General features: G+C 35.6%; 1 protein-coding gene across 2 annotated transcripts in view; it reads left to right on the forward strand.

Annotated features, from left to right (window-relative positions):
* The window catches only part of PSME4 (proteasome activator subunit 4), a gene marked incomplete at its 5' end in the record, with an annotated part of 101,208 nt that extends 85,669 nt beyond the window's left edge, over positions 1-15,539 (forward strand). For both annotated transcript variants that reach the window (XM_079941580.1, XM_079941581.1), the window contains 11 exons: positions 407-511; positions 1,058-1,149; positions 2,028-2,159; positions 2,533-2,741; positions 4,522-4,607; positions 6,480-6,608; positions 7,637-7,792; positions 10,687-10,855; positions 12,588-12,721; positions 13,411-13,549; positions 14,027-15,539. In XM_079941580.1, the coding sequence (XP_079797706.1) occupies positions 407-511; positions 1,058-1,149; positions 2,028-2,159; positions 2,533-2,741; positions 4,522-4,607; positions 6,480-6,608; positions 7,637-7,792; positions 10,687-10,855; positions 12,588-12,721; positions 13,411-13,545 (1,347 nt within the window). In that variant the 3' untranslated portion in view covers positions 13,546-13,549; positions 14,027-15,539. The remainder of the gene's footprint in view (positions 1-406; positions 512-1,057; positions 1,150-2,027; positions 2,160-2,532; positions 2,742-4,521; positions 4,608-6,479; positions 6,609-7,636; positions 7,793-10,686; positions 10,856-12,587; positions 12,722-13,410; positions 13,550-14,026) is intronic.
* Between the last annotated feature and the right edge of the window lie 1,234 nt (positions 15,540-16,773).

Below are 16,773 nucleotides of genomic sequence, written 5' to 3' on the forward strand. Positions count from 1 at the left end.
TTGTATTGAAAAGTCATTGCTTCCTATATTAGGATTCAATCAAGTGACCTCCATAAGCATGCAAAATACAGAGATGATTGAGGTTTTGTTTCAGCCCAGTGTACTATGTCAGTCCAACATTTAAAGAGAGAACTTTTTAACAGTATGAGAGATTTTGTAAGAAACCATATAAAGTGTCTCCTCTTTTCTGATTTTTGTTTTATTTTTTTGGAAAAAGATGGCCTTATTACCTGGATATGTATCATGGTAACATGGTGAAGTTACTTTCTTGGATTATTTGGGTCTTCTAAGAAATAAAGGAAGTATCAGGTTGTGTATTTGTATGTGTGTGTTTGCAGAAAAGGATAGTTGAAGAAAAATGTTCTGAGTATCATTAACTTTTTCCTGTGTATTTTGTTTTGAGTAGGTGGAGAAGCTTTCAGAGCTTTTGTGTCCTCTGCTTCGAACAGCATTGTCCAACATTACAGTAGAAACTTACAATGACTGGGGAACTTGTATAGCAACGTCCTGTGTAAGTTCATTTTTGTGTCTCACTGATCTATTCAAACTGTTTCATACCATGTCTCAAAATGTGTAAAATCTCATTATACCTCTTGAATCCTGAAATTTTATCATCTTACATGACTGGAGATGGTTCTGTTTAGCTTTTTACATAAGCCTTGAGTGATAACTCTTAAGTGATTGTTATACCTTCTCTGCCATGGTAATTGCATTTTTAGATTAAATGACAAGTCAAATCCTATATCTAGAAGTGTAACTTACATACAGTAAAAGCCAGATGAAACAAGGTTATAGGTATTATTTTTGACACCTTTTATGTCCAGGGCAGTTATACTTTGATTTAAGAGAGTCCATTTAGCTAACAATTTTCTCACTGTTAGTCTTTCTAACATGAGCTATAAGAATACATTTGGATTTGACTTGCCTATGAGTTTTAGTTTGATTTTCTTCCTCTATACTTATATTTATTTATATTTCTAAAATAATGATGTCTGATTTATTTGAAAAATTGTATGACCTCTGTTTTAATTGCTGCTGCTTTATCTTTTCAACACAGGAAAGCAGAGATCCCCGGAAACTTCACTGGCTTTTTGAGCTACTGTTGGAATCACCACTGAGTGGTGAAGGAGGATCCTTTGTAGATGCATGGTAAATAAGAAGGAAGCTTATGAGGTTAACAAAAGATTTTACAACAAAAGATAACATCTTTGTTCTTTATGTATAAATAGAAGTGAAATGTCTGTACTCCTAAAGGCTACATAATGTAACACTGTCTTCTGGGAGATGACCATAGTTCAATTCAATACAACATATGAGTCTAAATACAGTTATTTCTCAATTGAGAACAAGTAGGTGAATTGGAGGCAGCCTGAGCAATTCAAACATAAAGTAGGTCCAGCCTACTCTGCTGTCACATCTTTTATATCAGGACTGCTTTTTTGTACCATGACAGTATTACTAACTTCTTTATCACATGTTCTAATTTTTCACTGTTTCCTATTAGGAAAGAAGATAGTAATCCTTTTAAGGAAAAATATACTTGGGCATAAGGAGCTACAAAAATTACTGAACAAGAGAACAAAATCTAGATAATCCTGTAACAAGAAGAATCATTTTTTTATTATTATTATTAATTAGTGAGGAAACTTCTGATGCTTAGAAATTAACTCAATGAGTATTCTAAAGTCAGTGTTTCCTTTGATTTTATAGCAGTGGATATGAAATGAGATACAGAGAAAATGATGTAGAAAAATTAATAAAATCTTCCTAAAGGTGCTATTCTAGATTGTTAGTTTGGAAATGAAACAATTTTAAGTGGAATACAAACATCATTAATCTATACTGTCAACATGTAAAAGCAGGACTTCCCTGGCGGTCCAGTGGTTAAGACTGCACTTCCACTGCAGGGGACACAGGTTTGATCCCTTGTCAGGGAACTAAGATCCCACATGCCACAGAAAAAAAAAAACAAAACATGTAAAGGCAGAGAGGGGCACTAACACAACTCTACTGTGCTTTACTTTTAGTCGACTCTATGTCTTACAAGGTGGCCTTGCCCAGCAGGAGTGGAGAGTACCTGAGCTATTGCATAGACTACTGAAGTACTTGGAACCCAAACTCACCCAGGTTTACAAAAATGTCAGGGAAAGAATAGGGAGGTAGGTATTATTTTCTCTGTGGTGTGGTATACCTCTTGAGTTCTTTTTATCAAATTTTAATGTCTAGTAATACATACTGGTTATGTTACTGTTGAGTTTCATGATAACCTCTTCTTCAGATTTTGTTTTATATTGTATTGTGGGACATTAGACAAGAGTCTCTGAATGTAAAATAGAATGGTAGTGTGCTCACAAGCCAGTGGGGAGTAGTCGCCACACTGTAGTTTTTAATACCTCAGAATTGTGTGCACAGGCACAGGACCCTCTCTAGGGATTGTCTTGGGAAAATTTACTTTGGTTGGGTTATACTTTTGAACCTTAGTTTTATTGATAATGTGGGATCTCTTCTTATTATATGTATTTTATTTTACAGTGTGCTGACCTATATATTCATGATAGATGTTTCTTTGCCAAACACTGCACCAACAGCATCCCCTCGTGTCCCTGAGTTTACTGCTCGAATTCTAGATAAATTGAAACCCCTCATGGATGTAGATGAAGAAATTCAGAACCATGTTATGGAAGAAAATGGAATTGGTGAAGAAGATGAACGAACCCAGGGCATTAAACTCTTAAAAACTAGTGAGTGGCTAAACTTAGTAGAAACTCCCTCTAAAAACAGATATTTTAGATTATCCTATTGACTTCTCCCCCCTCCCCTTTTTATTATGGTAAAATGTACATAATATAAAATTTATAGCTGAGTGGCATCAAATATATTTACATTGTTATACAGCCATCACTTTCATCCATCTTTATACTCTTTTCATCTTGCAAAATGGAAATTCTGTACCTTAAACAATAACTCCTCATTCTCCCCTCCCTCAGCCCCTGGCAACCACCATTCTACTTTGTCTCTGTAATTTGTCTATTCTAGGTATCTCATATAAGGAGAATCATACAATATTTGTCCTTTTATGTCTGGCTTTTTTCACTTTGTGTAATGCTTTCAGTGTTTATCCATTCATCTGTTCATGGACATTCAGGTTGTTTACACCTTTTGACTATTGTGAATAATATTTCTATGAGTATTAATGTAGAAGTATGTTTGAGTCTCTGCTTTCAATTCTTTTGGGTATTGAAAGCAGAATTGCTAGACCATGCGGTAATTCTATGTTAAATTTTTTGAGGAGCCACCAAGCTATTTTCCACAGTGGCCGCACCATTTTACATTCCAACCAGCAGTGCAGAGGGGTTCCAACTTTTCCACATTTTTGCCAACACCTTTTATGACTATAGCTCTCCTTATAGGTGTGAAGAAGGTATCTTGCGGTTTTAATTTGCATTTCCCTTATGACTAGTGGTTGAATATCTTTTCATTGGCTTATTTTCCATTTTTGTTTCTTCTCTGGAGAAATGTCAAGTTCTTTGCCCATTTTGAATTAGGTTGTTTTGTTGTCGTTGAGTTGTAGTTCTTTCTATATTCTGGATATCAGTCCCTTATCTGAAAATGATTTGCAAATATTTTCTCCCATTTTGACTCTCTTGATAGTGTCCTTTGATGCACAAAAGTTTTAATTTTAATGAAGTCTGATTTACCTCTTCTTTCTTTTGTTGCCTTTGCTTTTGGTGTCGTGTCTAAGAAATTGTTGACAAATCCAGTGTCATGAAGTTTGTCTCTTAAGTTTTCTTCTAAGAGTTTTATAGTTTTAGCACTTACATTTCAGTCTTCAGTCTACTTTGAGGTAATTTTTGTCTATGATATAAGATAAGGATCCAGCTTCTTTCTTTTGCTTGTGATACCCAGTTTCCCAGCATCGTTGGTTAAAAAGACTGTCGTTTTTTTCATTGAATAGTCTTGGCACTCTTGTTGAAAATTGACTGGCCATATGTGTGAGCATTTATTTCTGTGCTCTCTGGCCTATTCAGTTGGTCTCTATGTCTGTTCTTATGTCAGTACCACACTGTTTTGATTAATATAGCTTTGTATTAAGTTTTGAAATCTGCAATTGTGAGTCCTCCAACTTTTCTTTTTCAAAATTGTCTTGATTATTGGGGGTTCCCTGTTGTTTGTATATCTAAAACTTTTTCAAGGATTCTAAGTATAAACAACTAACTTAGTCATCAGTTTTGCTTTGTTAGGATTTTTGAAGGCTAGTTTTAATTTTTACTTTGTGTGAGTGTTTGTAGACCATTAATAATTTGCTGATTCATTCTTTGAGGGTGGCTTCAGTCCCCTAGATTAGTTGATACCATTTGTTATGGATCCTGTCACACTGCTGATCTAATTTGTGAAGTAACACAGACCTCTTTCTTTACATTGAAGAGCTATCAGAGTGGCTGACACTAGCATAGAATCACTCTACTTTGTAGTCTCTAACTGGATAGCAAAGACTGACTCTTTGTGTTTGTTTCCATAAAGTATTGAAATGGCTGATGGCAAGTGCGGGAAGATCCTTCTCTACAGCAGTCACTGAACAACTTCAGCTTCTACCTTTGTTTTTTAAGGTAAGTTTATGTCTGAAATTAAAAATGCATCCCCTTTTGACCTTCAAAAGGAATTTATAATTATCATCAGATGGTTGATAGGTTTTCAGACTGTGTATGATTTGTTTTCATCTCTGAAAGGTAGAATAGTCACAGGAAAATCATTAGGTGTTAGTGGTTAAATATTTGTTGAAATAATCTTTCTAATATTAGGTAAGAGTAGGTTCTTGACAGTTACATGAAAAGTCTAAAGACAGAACATTGTTTCAGTGAGAGCCAGTTTTCAAGTAATAGTTTAGGAAAATATTGATAGCTTTAAAAATAAAAAGCCACAATGACATTTTTGAATATAGCTATTTCTGACTTTCTAATTCAATGTATAATAAATTTGAAAATCAAAATGTTCAGTATATTGTATTTATTTTACATTGCTAAATGGCGCTATATATAGTTGGTTCTAACAAATATTTGCAGGAAATAACTTGTGTCTGGTAATCATATTGAAGTATTATTTGATGCAAGATATAACCTGAGGTGGTTTTAATTATTCATCTCTCCAGCCAGTGGATAAAGCTAGTAAACTAAGATTATATAGTAGTTTCCAAAATTATAGTTGGTAGTGATGGCTGTGGTTGGTTGTGGTTAGGAAAACAGTCTGGTCTTATTGCAAATTGGGAAGGCTTGGCACAAACATCACCACTACTTGACAATTATTGGTCAATACAGTTATTATTTAAGATAGAGGGCCCTTGTTACTGTTTATTTGCAAATGGCATGCTAAACTTTTCATCTGCCATGGTGTATTTTGTCTTTAGGAAATTTCAAAAAGATAACACTTATGGAAATTTTCAAAGGATTCACTACTAAAATACTTTTTAAAGTGCTCTGTAGGGCCTGATACCCATGGATACCTTTGGGATCTTTTGGGATATAAAAGGGGACAGTAGCCATTAGTGTATAGATAGGTCTTTGTTACTTGTAGGTCCTTGGTGTAGATATGGTTTGTCTTTAGGGCAGTGGTGCTTAAACTTTTTTCCACTACCACATACACAGTGGTATGGAACATGGTCTCATATGTTCGTAAATGGGTAATGTGCAATGAATGTTGGGATAGCTGGAGTTCCACCCTTTTTCTTCACTCAGAAAAAAGTCAGAAAGCAAATAGTATATGAGAATGAGGTTGATAGGATGATTTATTTGAATCCACTTGAAATTTGCAGAAAAATGTGTATCATTAGATTGCTGTACTGCATAATTTGCTAGTGACGGGCCTAACAGTTAACCTGAATATACAAATATTGAGGTTGAGAATCTCCTTTAGGCCTTCATGGTAAGTGGGATCTGGTATATGCAGGCATCAAATAGTTGGGGAAATGTGAGCACTACTGAATATATTTTAACTGTAATGAATTTTTATGTATGATGTCATTACAGGTTTTTAAAATAAGAGACTTTACCTTTCAGAGATAAAAATAACTTTTTTGGGGGTGGGGCATGCTGTGTGGCTTGTGGGATCTTAGTTCCCTGACCAGGGGCTGAACCTGTGCCCCCTACACTGGAAGCACAGAGCCCTAACAACTGGACTGCCAGGGAATTCCCGAAAATAAAATATTTATGGATGAAATATGTCTGGGATTTGCTTCAAATAATTTAATTGGGGGATGGGGAACTACAGGGGAGCAAAAAAATGAAAGGATTAGCCATGAATTTGTCATTGTTGAAGAAGTGATTGATTCATGGGGATTCATTATACTATTCTCTAGTTTTATGTATGTTTGGATTTTTCTGTAGAAGTTGTTAAAATTAAAAATGTAATTTCTTTTATGTAAGGATGCCTTTGTACTTATTGGCTGTTTTTCACTTTATGTCTGGTTTTTTTTTGTTGTTCTCTAGATTGCCCCAGTGGAAAATGACAATAGCTATGATGAACTGAAAAGAGATGCAAAGTTATGTTTATCACTAATGTCTCAGGGGTTGCTTTACCCTCATCAAGTGCCTTTGGTACTTCGGGTGCTAAAACAAGTAAGAGTGTATATCAAACACTTATATCTTTGGTTTACAATTCTAAGAATTTCACAAAGTCAGCTGAGGTACACACAACACCTGCATTCATTTTGAATCTTCTTTTAGTTTGAGAGGAGACATATGTTGACCAAAGAAACAGATTTAGAATCTGTACCTGGCTCTGCCACCGACTTCTTTGACACTGGGCAGGTCACTCAACCCTAAATTTTCTATATACGTAAAGAGCTAATTATTGAAGCACCTTGGATACAAAGTGCTTATGAGGGAGGGGGTGGGCATTCTCTTTTACCATTTCCCCTTTATTTTATTCACTTGTATTTTCTGATCTGTGGTAGAAAGACCTAAGTGAGTATATACTTTCTGGCTGCATTTTTATTTATTTATTTAATTTATTTTTGGCCGTGCCACAAAGCATGTGGGATCTGTGGGATCTTAGTTCCTCGACCAAGGATTGAATCTGTGCCCCCTGCAGTGGAAGCATGGAGTCTTAACCACTGGACCACCAGGGAAGTCCTGTGGCTGCATTTTTAGTGTACTATGTGCTCAGCTTTATGTAGGTTACACATGTGTTATATAATATAAAAAATGGACATGTTCCCATGGTTTCCCCTGAAAGATATTTTTTAACAGCCTCAAATGGTATTTTTTTGCAGTAGAATTTAGTAGTTCTCAATTTTGTTTGCTTTCATTACCCTACCAGCTACTATCAAAAGTAAAATAAAATAATGTGCAAGCATTGGAGGATTTAAGAGTAATTAATTATAAATAATTCTTCTAAAATTGACTTTTATCTGTGTTCCTTTCCCTTTACTCTCAACCATTCATTCATACATTCAGAATAACTAACTTTTACCTGAAATAGCTTGTGCAACCTTTTGTTTAGAAGGAAGTATAAGATGAGCTTGCTCTAGCTATACCTGTAAAAGTAGAGTTATATTGGAAGTCTATATTATTTGTCATTTCACTGTCATCTCATGTTCTTGTCAGCACTGTTTTCATTATTTCTACTAATTTCTCATCCACAGACAGCAAGAAGCAGTTCTTGGCATGCTAGATATACAGTACTGACCTACCTCCAGACCATGGTATTTTATAACCTCTTTATTTTCCTAAACAATGAAGATGCAGTTAAAGACATCAGGTGGCTGGTTATAAGTCTTTTGGAGGATGAACAGCTAGAGGTAAAATTTAGGCTATAGCAAACCGAAATTTAATAAATTTAAAGAAAGCATTATGGCACCTCTTTTAAGAAGTATTTACACACTGATATGTAAAGTAAAAGTAACTTTAATTTTAACATAGCCCTATGTGATTAGTTTTGATACCCCAATCATTTCCTGTAGTACAGATGGAAACAAACATTGGACACGTTCTTGTTCTGGCTTCTCTTTGCAATTGGGCAGATAACATTTATGAACCAAAATTTTCTTAATCTATGAAATTGCAGGTGATAATACTCTACTTACCTTACTGATTTTTAAAGGGCTAATAGGAATGTGTATGAGAGCAGTTTCAAGAGAATGAAAATCTACACATAGGTGCTATTATTCAGTAGATTTAAGATAAGATTGTTGTCCCTTTTTATTTTCCTTGGTAGAGAAATTAAAGTCAGCTTTTTTGCTGAAGTAGCATTAAATAAGATATAACTGTCTAAATTGGCCTTAGGTAAAGAAAATGTAATTGAAAATTTTGTGAAATGTTTGCTTATTTTATTTTATGGACTTTATGGGTTTTCCATATAGTGGAGCACTCCCAGTAATTATCTGTATTTTATTTGAGAGCACTGAAAATAGATTTGTATCCCTAGGAAACTGAGAATGGAAATTTCTCCACCTCCCTTATGAATCTATGCATTCTGCATTCCAGCTTTCTTGTGTTCTGGGAGCAGATATGTCCAGTTCCTAGGGTACTCACCCAGTGGTTATAACTCTGACAGCCTTTGATTAAAATATTTGCAGCTATCTGTAAATTTTTTTAGACTATTCTTATTTTTTCTTCATTAAACTTAAAGGAATGGAAATGGAAAGGTGGAAATCTCAAAAGTCAGTGTTTCCTACCTTTAAATATTATAGCTAAACGGACTGTTTTCTGGACCTTGTTTTAGAACATTTTTATAGATTATTCTTGTATTTTATTCCATGTAGTAGGCTTAAACTTAGCTGTTACTATAAACATAAGCATGACATTTATTAAAACTATCCGTTTTAAAACATGTGGTACTGAATATCAGTAATAATTAGCCAGAAGTATTCATGATAATATTGGGGAAAAAAAACTTTGTGGTAATCTAAATGAGAAATGTTTAAAGAAAACTTTATTAGATTTAAAGGAAAATTTTTAGAAATGTTGGGAAATTTTTTATAGATAAAAAGCTAAATACCTTTTCTGCTTACCTTGTAAAGTTAATTATTATAGACATGTACAGACTGACCCTTGGAACAAAATATCACAAAAGTAGATGCCACTACTGGGAAAGAGAACAATTCAGTTAGAGGTGTTTGGGTAATTTGATAGCAGTTTGGAGAAAAAAAAATAGATTAGAACATCTCACACTGAAGTGTATTCCAGATATAGTATAGATACACCCCCACCCCCACCCCAGCACATACTTTTTACTTAGAGAAAGTAGGAGAAATGAATTTGGATATTTATGTGAACTGTGAGCTGAAAATGACATCCTAAGTATTTAAGTCAATAGATTTCACAGATCCAGAGATGGACAGATCTGACCACAAGAATATTAGAAACTCATCAGTTTAATTGGTCAAGCATCAAACTAGAGAAAAACATAAGACCATTAAGACCTTGAGGAGTAGATGGTGGTGGTGGTATCATACATGTATGGGTGAAAACAATATAAGCAGTAAACAAAAGTCAAACCTCTCTTAATGACCAGAGAAATACAAACTTAAAACAATGAGACTCTTAGTTTCATGTCCTCCACCCACCAAAGACAAAAATGTGTAATAATAATAACCAGTGTTGGTAAGTTAAAACCTAGTATTCCCATTAGTTTTGTATCATAGTATATGTTAGCACTGGCTTTTTGAAAAGCAACCAGTAGCCACAAAATTAATAGTACTAAATTGGAGATACATTGAAATTTAGTAATCCCAATTCTTAGAATTAGCCATGTCCTAAGAAAATACATTGCAATATGGAAAAATTATATAAATTAAGTGTTTTGTAGCATAGTAGTGAGAAGTTGAAAGCATTCTAGTCAATAGTTGAGTATAAAAATAAATCATGGTATGAAAGGAAATAATGCAACCAAGTATGAAGTAATAAAACATTTTATAATGTATTTCATATAATAATGTAATAAAAGTAGCAAAGAATATGTTAAGAACCCCCAAACTGTCACATTGAAAAATTTAAGAAAAAGTCTTTTGAATGAATAAGTAGCAAAGCATTTGAGTGTTTTTTTTCGAATTATTATTGCCTTTCCTTACGACTATTTAGCAGAAATTTTTGTGATATATTTGAGATAACTTTTTACAGCTTTTTTGTCTTCCCAAAACTTGAGTTCCCATTTCAATTTGAAATGGACTGTTAATCACTCTTCATTTAGTACTTCTATAAACTGTATTTATAGTCTGACAACAGCCTGTGAAATTAATGAGTTAAAATGGATATAAATCTCTACTATGTATGCCAATTATAGAAATTATCCTGTATCTTTATTACCAGTGAAAACAACAACAGCAGTTGTTTTAAGAGATGTAGAGTCTAGGAAAATTGTATTTTAATGTTAGGCTCTGGCACTGCTTTTACAGTTACACCCCAGATAAGAACTATCAGTCAGTGAGAAAATAATTAATGTATGGAGAAATTTAATTTTGTATAGCATGGTTAACCATTAAACTTTCTGTGAACCTGGTGTAGTGACTCATCCATCTTGAGGCCACAGACCCTTTGAGAATCTGATGAAATCTCTATTAAGAAACTGCAAAAGAGCATTTACACAATTTGTATACAAATATCAGGGAAAATCCCCACCCCAGTTCCCTTACCACTCTCTTCACCTCCCCAGGCCTAGGATCTTGGCTCTAATGGAAGTGATTGTCTTATATAGGTTCGAGAAATGGCTGCTACCACCTTAAGTGGTCTGTTACAGTGTAACTTCCTTACCATGGACAGTCCTATGCAGATTCATTTTGAGCAACTTTGCAAAACAAAACTACCGAAGAAAAGGAAACGAGACCCTGGTTTTGTAGGAGATCCGAATACGATTCCTTCTGCAGGTAACAAGACTGATGGAAAACACCTTTTGGGAATTAACCAGGCTTAACTCAACAAATATTTATCGAATGCTTGTATGTGCCTAGGTCTATGCTAGGTACCGGGAATAGCTGACCCTGCTTTTGAGAAGCTTTGCATATAGAAGGCAAGACCTGGGGTGTAAAAGCTGAAATTGAGAGAGGTACAAAGGAATGTGTACATGGCTGCATACAACTATTGTAGTAAATCAAGCCTGTACCCACCCACCTGAAATCTCTTTATAAAGAGAGGTATCCAGAATTATTTTGGAGGATCTAAAATATTTGTTTTTAGAATTTATAACTTATGTGTAAATGTACTAAGAGAAAAAAAATAAGTAAAACAAGCCTTGCTTTCATTTGGAGAGAGGAAAATCATTACTTCCCTAGGCGTTTGATAGAGGGTGAGAGCACTCATTATTCTACAGGAGCTTCCACTCTAATTGAGCATGAAGGTAAACAAGAGAATGAGATCTGATGACTGTGTCATGTTTAAAGAGAAATTTAAATGTGATTGCAAAGAAGCATCCGATCTTGCCACTGTTATCTACAAATAGTCACAAGAATGGAAAACATAGACTATTAGTAAGTGGGAAGCTGACTGAATTTGCAGAAAATGCTTGGAATATGAAGCTCTTAAGTACTGATTATAGCAAGGTTTTAATTTTGTTTTTAATTTCATTGAAGTATAGTTGATTTACAGTGTTGTGTTAATTTCTGTACGGCATAGTGACTGTTATACATGTATACATTCTTTTTCATGTTCTTTCCCATTCTGGTTTGTCACAGGGTACAGAGTATAGTTCCCTGTGCTCTACGGTAGGACCTTGCTGTTTATCCATCTTGTATTTAATAGTTTGCCTCTGCTGACCCCACACTCCCAGTCCTTCCCGCCTACCCCTCCGCCCCGCAACCACAAGTCTGTTCTCTGTGTCTACCAGGGTTTTGATTTTTGCTATTACCTAATAGCAATTTCCAATAAAATACCAGTATATATTCTAGTTTTTTTGCTTGAAAACTGTGTTTTCAATAATGAAGTACCAAAGTAGTTTTAGGTTTTTGTTATAACCAAATGGCATTGTTTATAACTACTCCAAATTCCCTTTTTTCTTAATTTCAACTCCCTATCCACGGCGTTTCATGTATACACATATAATAGACTTACAAACACATACATGCACACATCTTTATTAAAAAACAATGAGAATTTGAAAGCACTTTAATGTAACTTCTGTCACTAAAAAGGAAGAATAGAGGCCCTGTAGAATACAGACACATAGCAGTTCTGTTTTGCGGAATACAGACATTCCACATTCACGGTGTGTTTACCTAATGAATTGATGCAGTCTGTAGGAGGTGGTCACATCCAGAAAAGTGGGATCTAATTTTGACTGGCGATTTTTTTAGGATCAGGGATTGCACTTTCACGTATGATATGAATTGCTCAGAAAAAGCCATTACTATGTTAGTTTTACCAAATACATGACACATTTCTGGACCTAAATATAATTATGCTGTCATTGAGGGATGGCTATAGGATGTTTTTAGTTTAGCCTTAAAATCATGTTTTTGATATGTGTGCATACAGAGTCATTTTTAAATGCAGAAATTCAAACATTGGAAACAACTAGTATGATCGAAAACTAATTTATTTCACTGTAGCAAGTGCAATAGAGTCCTGTAAATATTTGCACATATATTGCTGTTTTCTTTGCAGAGTTGGTCAAACGCCATGCCGGGGTGCTGGGACTTGGTGCATGTGTTCTTTCTAGTCCTTACGATGTTCCCACCTGGATGCCCCAGCTCCTTATGAATCTCAGTGCACACCTGAATGATCCTCAGCCTATTGAGGTAAAATTCTCCCTTGTTAGTTTCTTTGCACATATATTATCAGTGATATTTTGTAAGAAACCATTTATACTAATCTCTATACTCTGGATCTTCTGCTTTGATAAAGCTACTACTCCTACCTCTGCCAGATCCAAGTTACTCATCAATAATTATTAAAATCTTGCAGAGACCCTGCTGCCTGTATCTTTGAGATATTTTGGTAACAAGGAAATTACCATAGCTTCTGTCCCTCCAAGTCCAGTGGAAGTAAGATGTTGTCAGTGTTGTCAGAATAAATTTTATGCTTCTATTTCACTAGCATTTTATATCTAGGAAGTATATAACTGGGAGCTCATATTAAACAGGAAAATGTGATGGTATTATTTAGTGAACACCTGTGTTCCTACATTAAACAACTTGGAAGACCAATGACCTTGTTCTTTTCACTTTGATAAATAGATGTAAGTATATATTGAAACTGGTTTAATAATGTGGTACGAGTTCTGGTCGCTTGTCCTGAATTGCAGCTAGTACTAATTCTAAAGAAGTAAGCTTGGTGGCTCTTTGACGTAAGATTGGTTTATTGGTTTTGTAGCTCTTGGTGAAGTGTAAGATCTGAAGTCTAGAAGGATTGTTATTTAGCTAAAGGTATCCTAAATATAACCCTGGCGAGGTTAAAATAAAATGTATGTGGGTTGCCTACTCTACAGATGACTGTAAAAAAGACCTTATCCAATTTCCGAAGGACGCACCATGACAACTGGCAAGAACACAAACAGCAATTCACTGATGACCAGCTGCTTGTTCTCACCGATCTCCTCGTGTCACCCTGCTATTATGCATAGAAAGGTGAGGCAGCAAAGTTTAAAGAAGTCTGACATCCTCAAATGTCATTGGTTTGATAACTGAGAAGCGGGTATTCCTAAGTTTTTTCTTTCATGACTTTTACTATGGCCAGTGGAAGTTAAGTTCCCAGAGCATTTTATCCTTTCTTCTCTGCTTTAGGTATTAAGCAGAGAATTGATGTGACTGCTTTTGGGCCTATATACATGAGTGGGCTTATGGTTAGATAAAAGAAAAGAGATTTTACTCTTAATTGCCTCCTGAGTGGGGCCTGGCCATTTTGGGTTGTTGTAGGGATCCTAGGTTCTACAGTTGTGAAAACATTTCATCTGGATTCTTAAGTATTTATCATCCATTCTGTATTAAAGAGGGAGGACCCAGAAACCTTTCTACTGAGATAGGATGAATGAAGATTTCATTTACTGGGCTCTTAGAGTTGGATGTCCTGTTGTCTAACTGAAATTTTTTTCCTCCTTGATACAGATGAGTAGTCCTCACTTCGAGCTCTTTTCATCAAAAATTCCAGATCCTCAGGTACCATCTGTGGTGGCTTTCTGCAGGTTTTAAAACCCTGCCTCTGTTGAGCTCTCATCATTTTGGTGGTTTCTGTGTTTGGTCTCATTAGTCTGCGTTCCACAGGTTCTCAGCTGCCATTTGATTTCCTAACTTGTCCAGAAGTATTTCCGGAATATTAATCACTTTTTCTTTGAGGCATCAGACAAAGCCATAATGTCTCAGACTAGAGATAATTACCCAGTATGATCATGGCATCCAAGACCAGACAGAGTCTAGGAACTCATTACGTAACAGTTTACTTGGAATGGAGAAGGCCCATCTGTAATAACAGATCCTGTCATTTCATTCATCTCAAATTATTTTGAATTCTTTCCAAATGGCCGTGGGTTTAGATGGTAGTAGGCCTGTGGGCCATAAATCTGAAGCCTTGAGAGGCTTGGGTCTGGAGAGCCATGAAGAGGGAAGGAAAAGAGGGCAAGTCTTGAACCCAGCCAAGGACTTGATGGATTGCTCGACCAAGACACAGAAGTGAAGTCTGTGTCCACGTGTTTCCCACAGACTGGAGTTTTTGGTGCTGAATAGAAGAGCAGTTGCTGAAAAACTAGGGGTTTGGTGAATAAATTTTTGATTGATATATATGTATACAATGTGTGATTTTGCAAATAAACAGCAACAACAATAAAAACCCTGACTGGTTGATTTTTACCTGTATGCTTTGCAAATATTGTTTGACCCTCTTTGAAAACTGTTACACTTGACTAATGGAAGTCTGCTGTGTTTGTGGAAATTCTGTAATTTTTTTCTCTTTTTAATTTTTTTCCTTTTCCTTTTTTTTCTTTTTTTTTGCCTGCAGAATCGTTGAGACTAATAAGTCTTAATATTTATTTGACTTGTTTAATAAGTGTTACATAGATGTAAAAGACTGTATAAACTGTAGAGATAGCATTGGCAAGACTTTGTACAGATGCAACCTCTTACACAACACCATTGTGTAATTAATTTGTAAAGATACACATATAGCTCTTTATTATAGTGATTTTTTTGGCTTTTGTACCAATTGAATGCCATTTTTTTTGTGTTTTAAAATTATTTTCTTTATCTTTTCATGTTACAAAAGCTGAGGTGTGGGTTTTTTGAGTTTATTTATCGTTAGAATGTCTGAACTTTTATGTAACTTTTTGTGCGCATCTCTAAATGCGAACACCACATGTTTGCCTATGACCAGTTTATAGAACTCAAGGTATCTTCTAGGTTCAAGTAATTCACAAGTTGGTGAATGTCATCTTGCAGCCCGCCCTGTACAGTCTTCCTTAAAGGAACACTACGGTATATTTTTTAGTATCTACTTGCTGAATGACTCGATACAGACCTAAGCACAGCAGAGGTCCTGGTACAGTATTTAAGTGTCAGCATACACAGGCGTAATCCCTGTATAGTGTAGTGCCAAACTGATTATTCCAATTGTGTAACTAGTTTAAAACCCAATAAATGGATTGTTTTTAACACCTGGCTTTTGTCTTCATTACAAGGAGAAGACAGTTCTGTAGCCAGTGACCCTCATGGATTCCTTTTGCATTCATAGATCTGGATCCGTAAATTCATGCCCTCCGACCAGAGTGAATTATCTAGATCAGACCTGTCCAGCACAATAGGTCATAGCCATGTGTGACTATTTACATTTAAATTAAATAAAAAATTCCTCAGTCTCAATAGCCACATTTCAAGTTCTCATTAGCTACTTTTGGCTAGTGGTTACCCTGTTAAATAGGCAGGTGAATGTTTTCATCATCACAGAAAGTTCTGTTGGACAACACTGGTCTAAATGATTGATTCTCAAATTGATGGGCCTAGAATGTGAATTTTAATTCATGCCCCCGGCTCATGATATTGATGCCTGGTCCTGAAACCACAGTTTGAGCAGTGAGGTTTTATGTTGTATTGACCACTTCAATTTTTCATAGCCAAGCTGTATGAACATACACTGCCATAGGCAAGGTTCCTAAAGTGGGGAATTTAAAAAATATAAGATACTGGGCACCCACTGTGTTCCTCAGTCAGAATTTCTGTGGTTGGGACTCAGGCATCAACGTCTTTTAAAAGCTTTAAAAGTCTTTTAAAAGCTCCGTAAATGCTTCAGTTGTGCAGCCAGGATTGAGAACCACTGGTGACGACTCCTAAGGCCCACTCTAGGCCTAAAAGCGGGGCACCTTAATCACATGCCCAATGTGATTCTGATACCAGGCTTAGAAGTTGCTTATTACTTTGATACCCTAACTGGTTATATTGTGAATTATTTAATTCCTAAATTTTCTATCGGGGGCCTCAAGAATGAAAAGGAGGAGGGAGAGAAAAGGGATGAATGGCCACTATTGTCTAAATTCTTAAATGGATTTTGCATTCAAAAGAATGGAGAACGCTAGCAGGAACAGTGTTAAGGGAACACAAGTGTTACGGGTTTGGGGGGTGGTGTGTGTAGGCAGACCAGTGTTTAGAAGTCACTGCTGATTGGGCCTGGAAGACTGAGCTAAGGCAGGTTTCAGGTGGGGATGGGTGGTGGTGGGGGAGTGATAGGAAGTAAGGGGAGGAGAAAGCCTGTATCTTTAGTGTTGTATGAGCCAATAAATAATCTTTAGTTTCTGAATGAATCCTTTAAAAAAGAATTTGCAAATTGTGTTTCAAAATTTGGGAGGAAATTTTACCTACCTATTTTCTTA

This window comes from Stenella coeruleoalba (genome assembly GCF_951394435.1).
Source record: "Stenella coeruleoalba genome assembly, chromosome: 13".
NCBI lineage: Eukaryota > Metazoa > Chordata > Mammalia > Artiodactyla > Delphinidae > Stenella > Stenella coeruleoalba.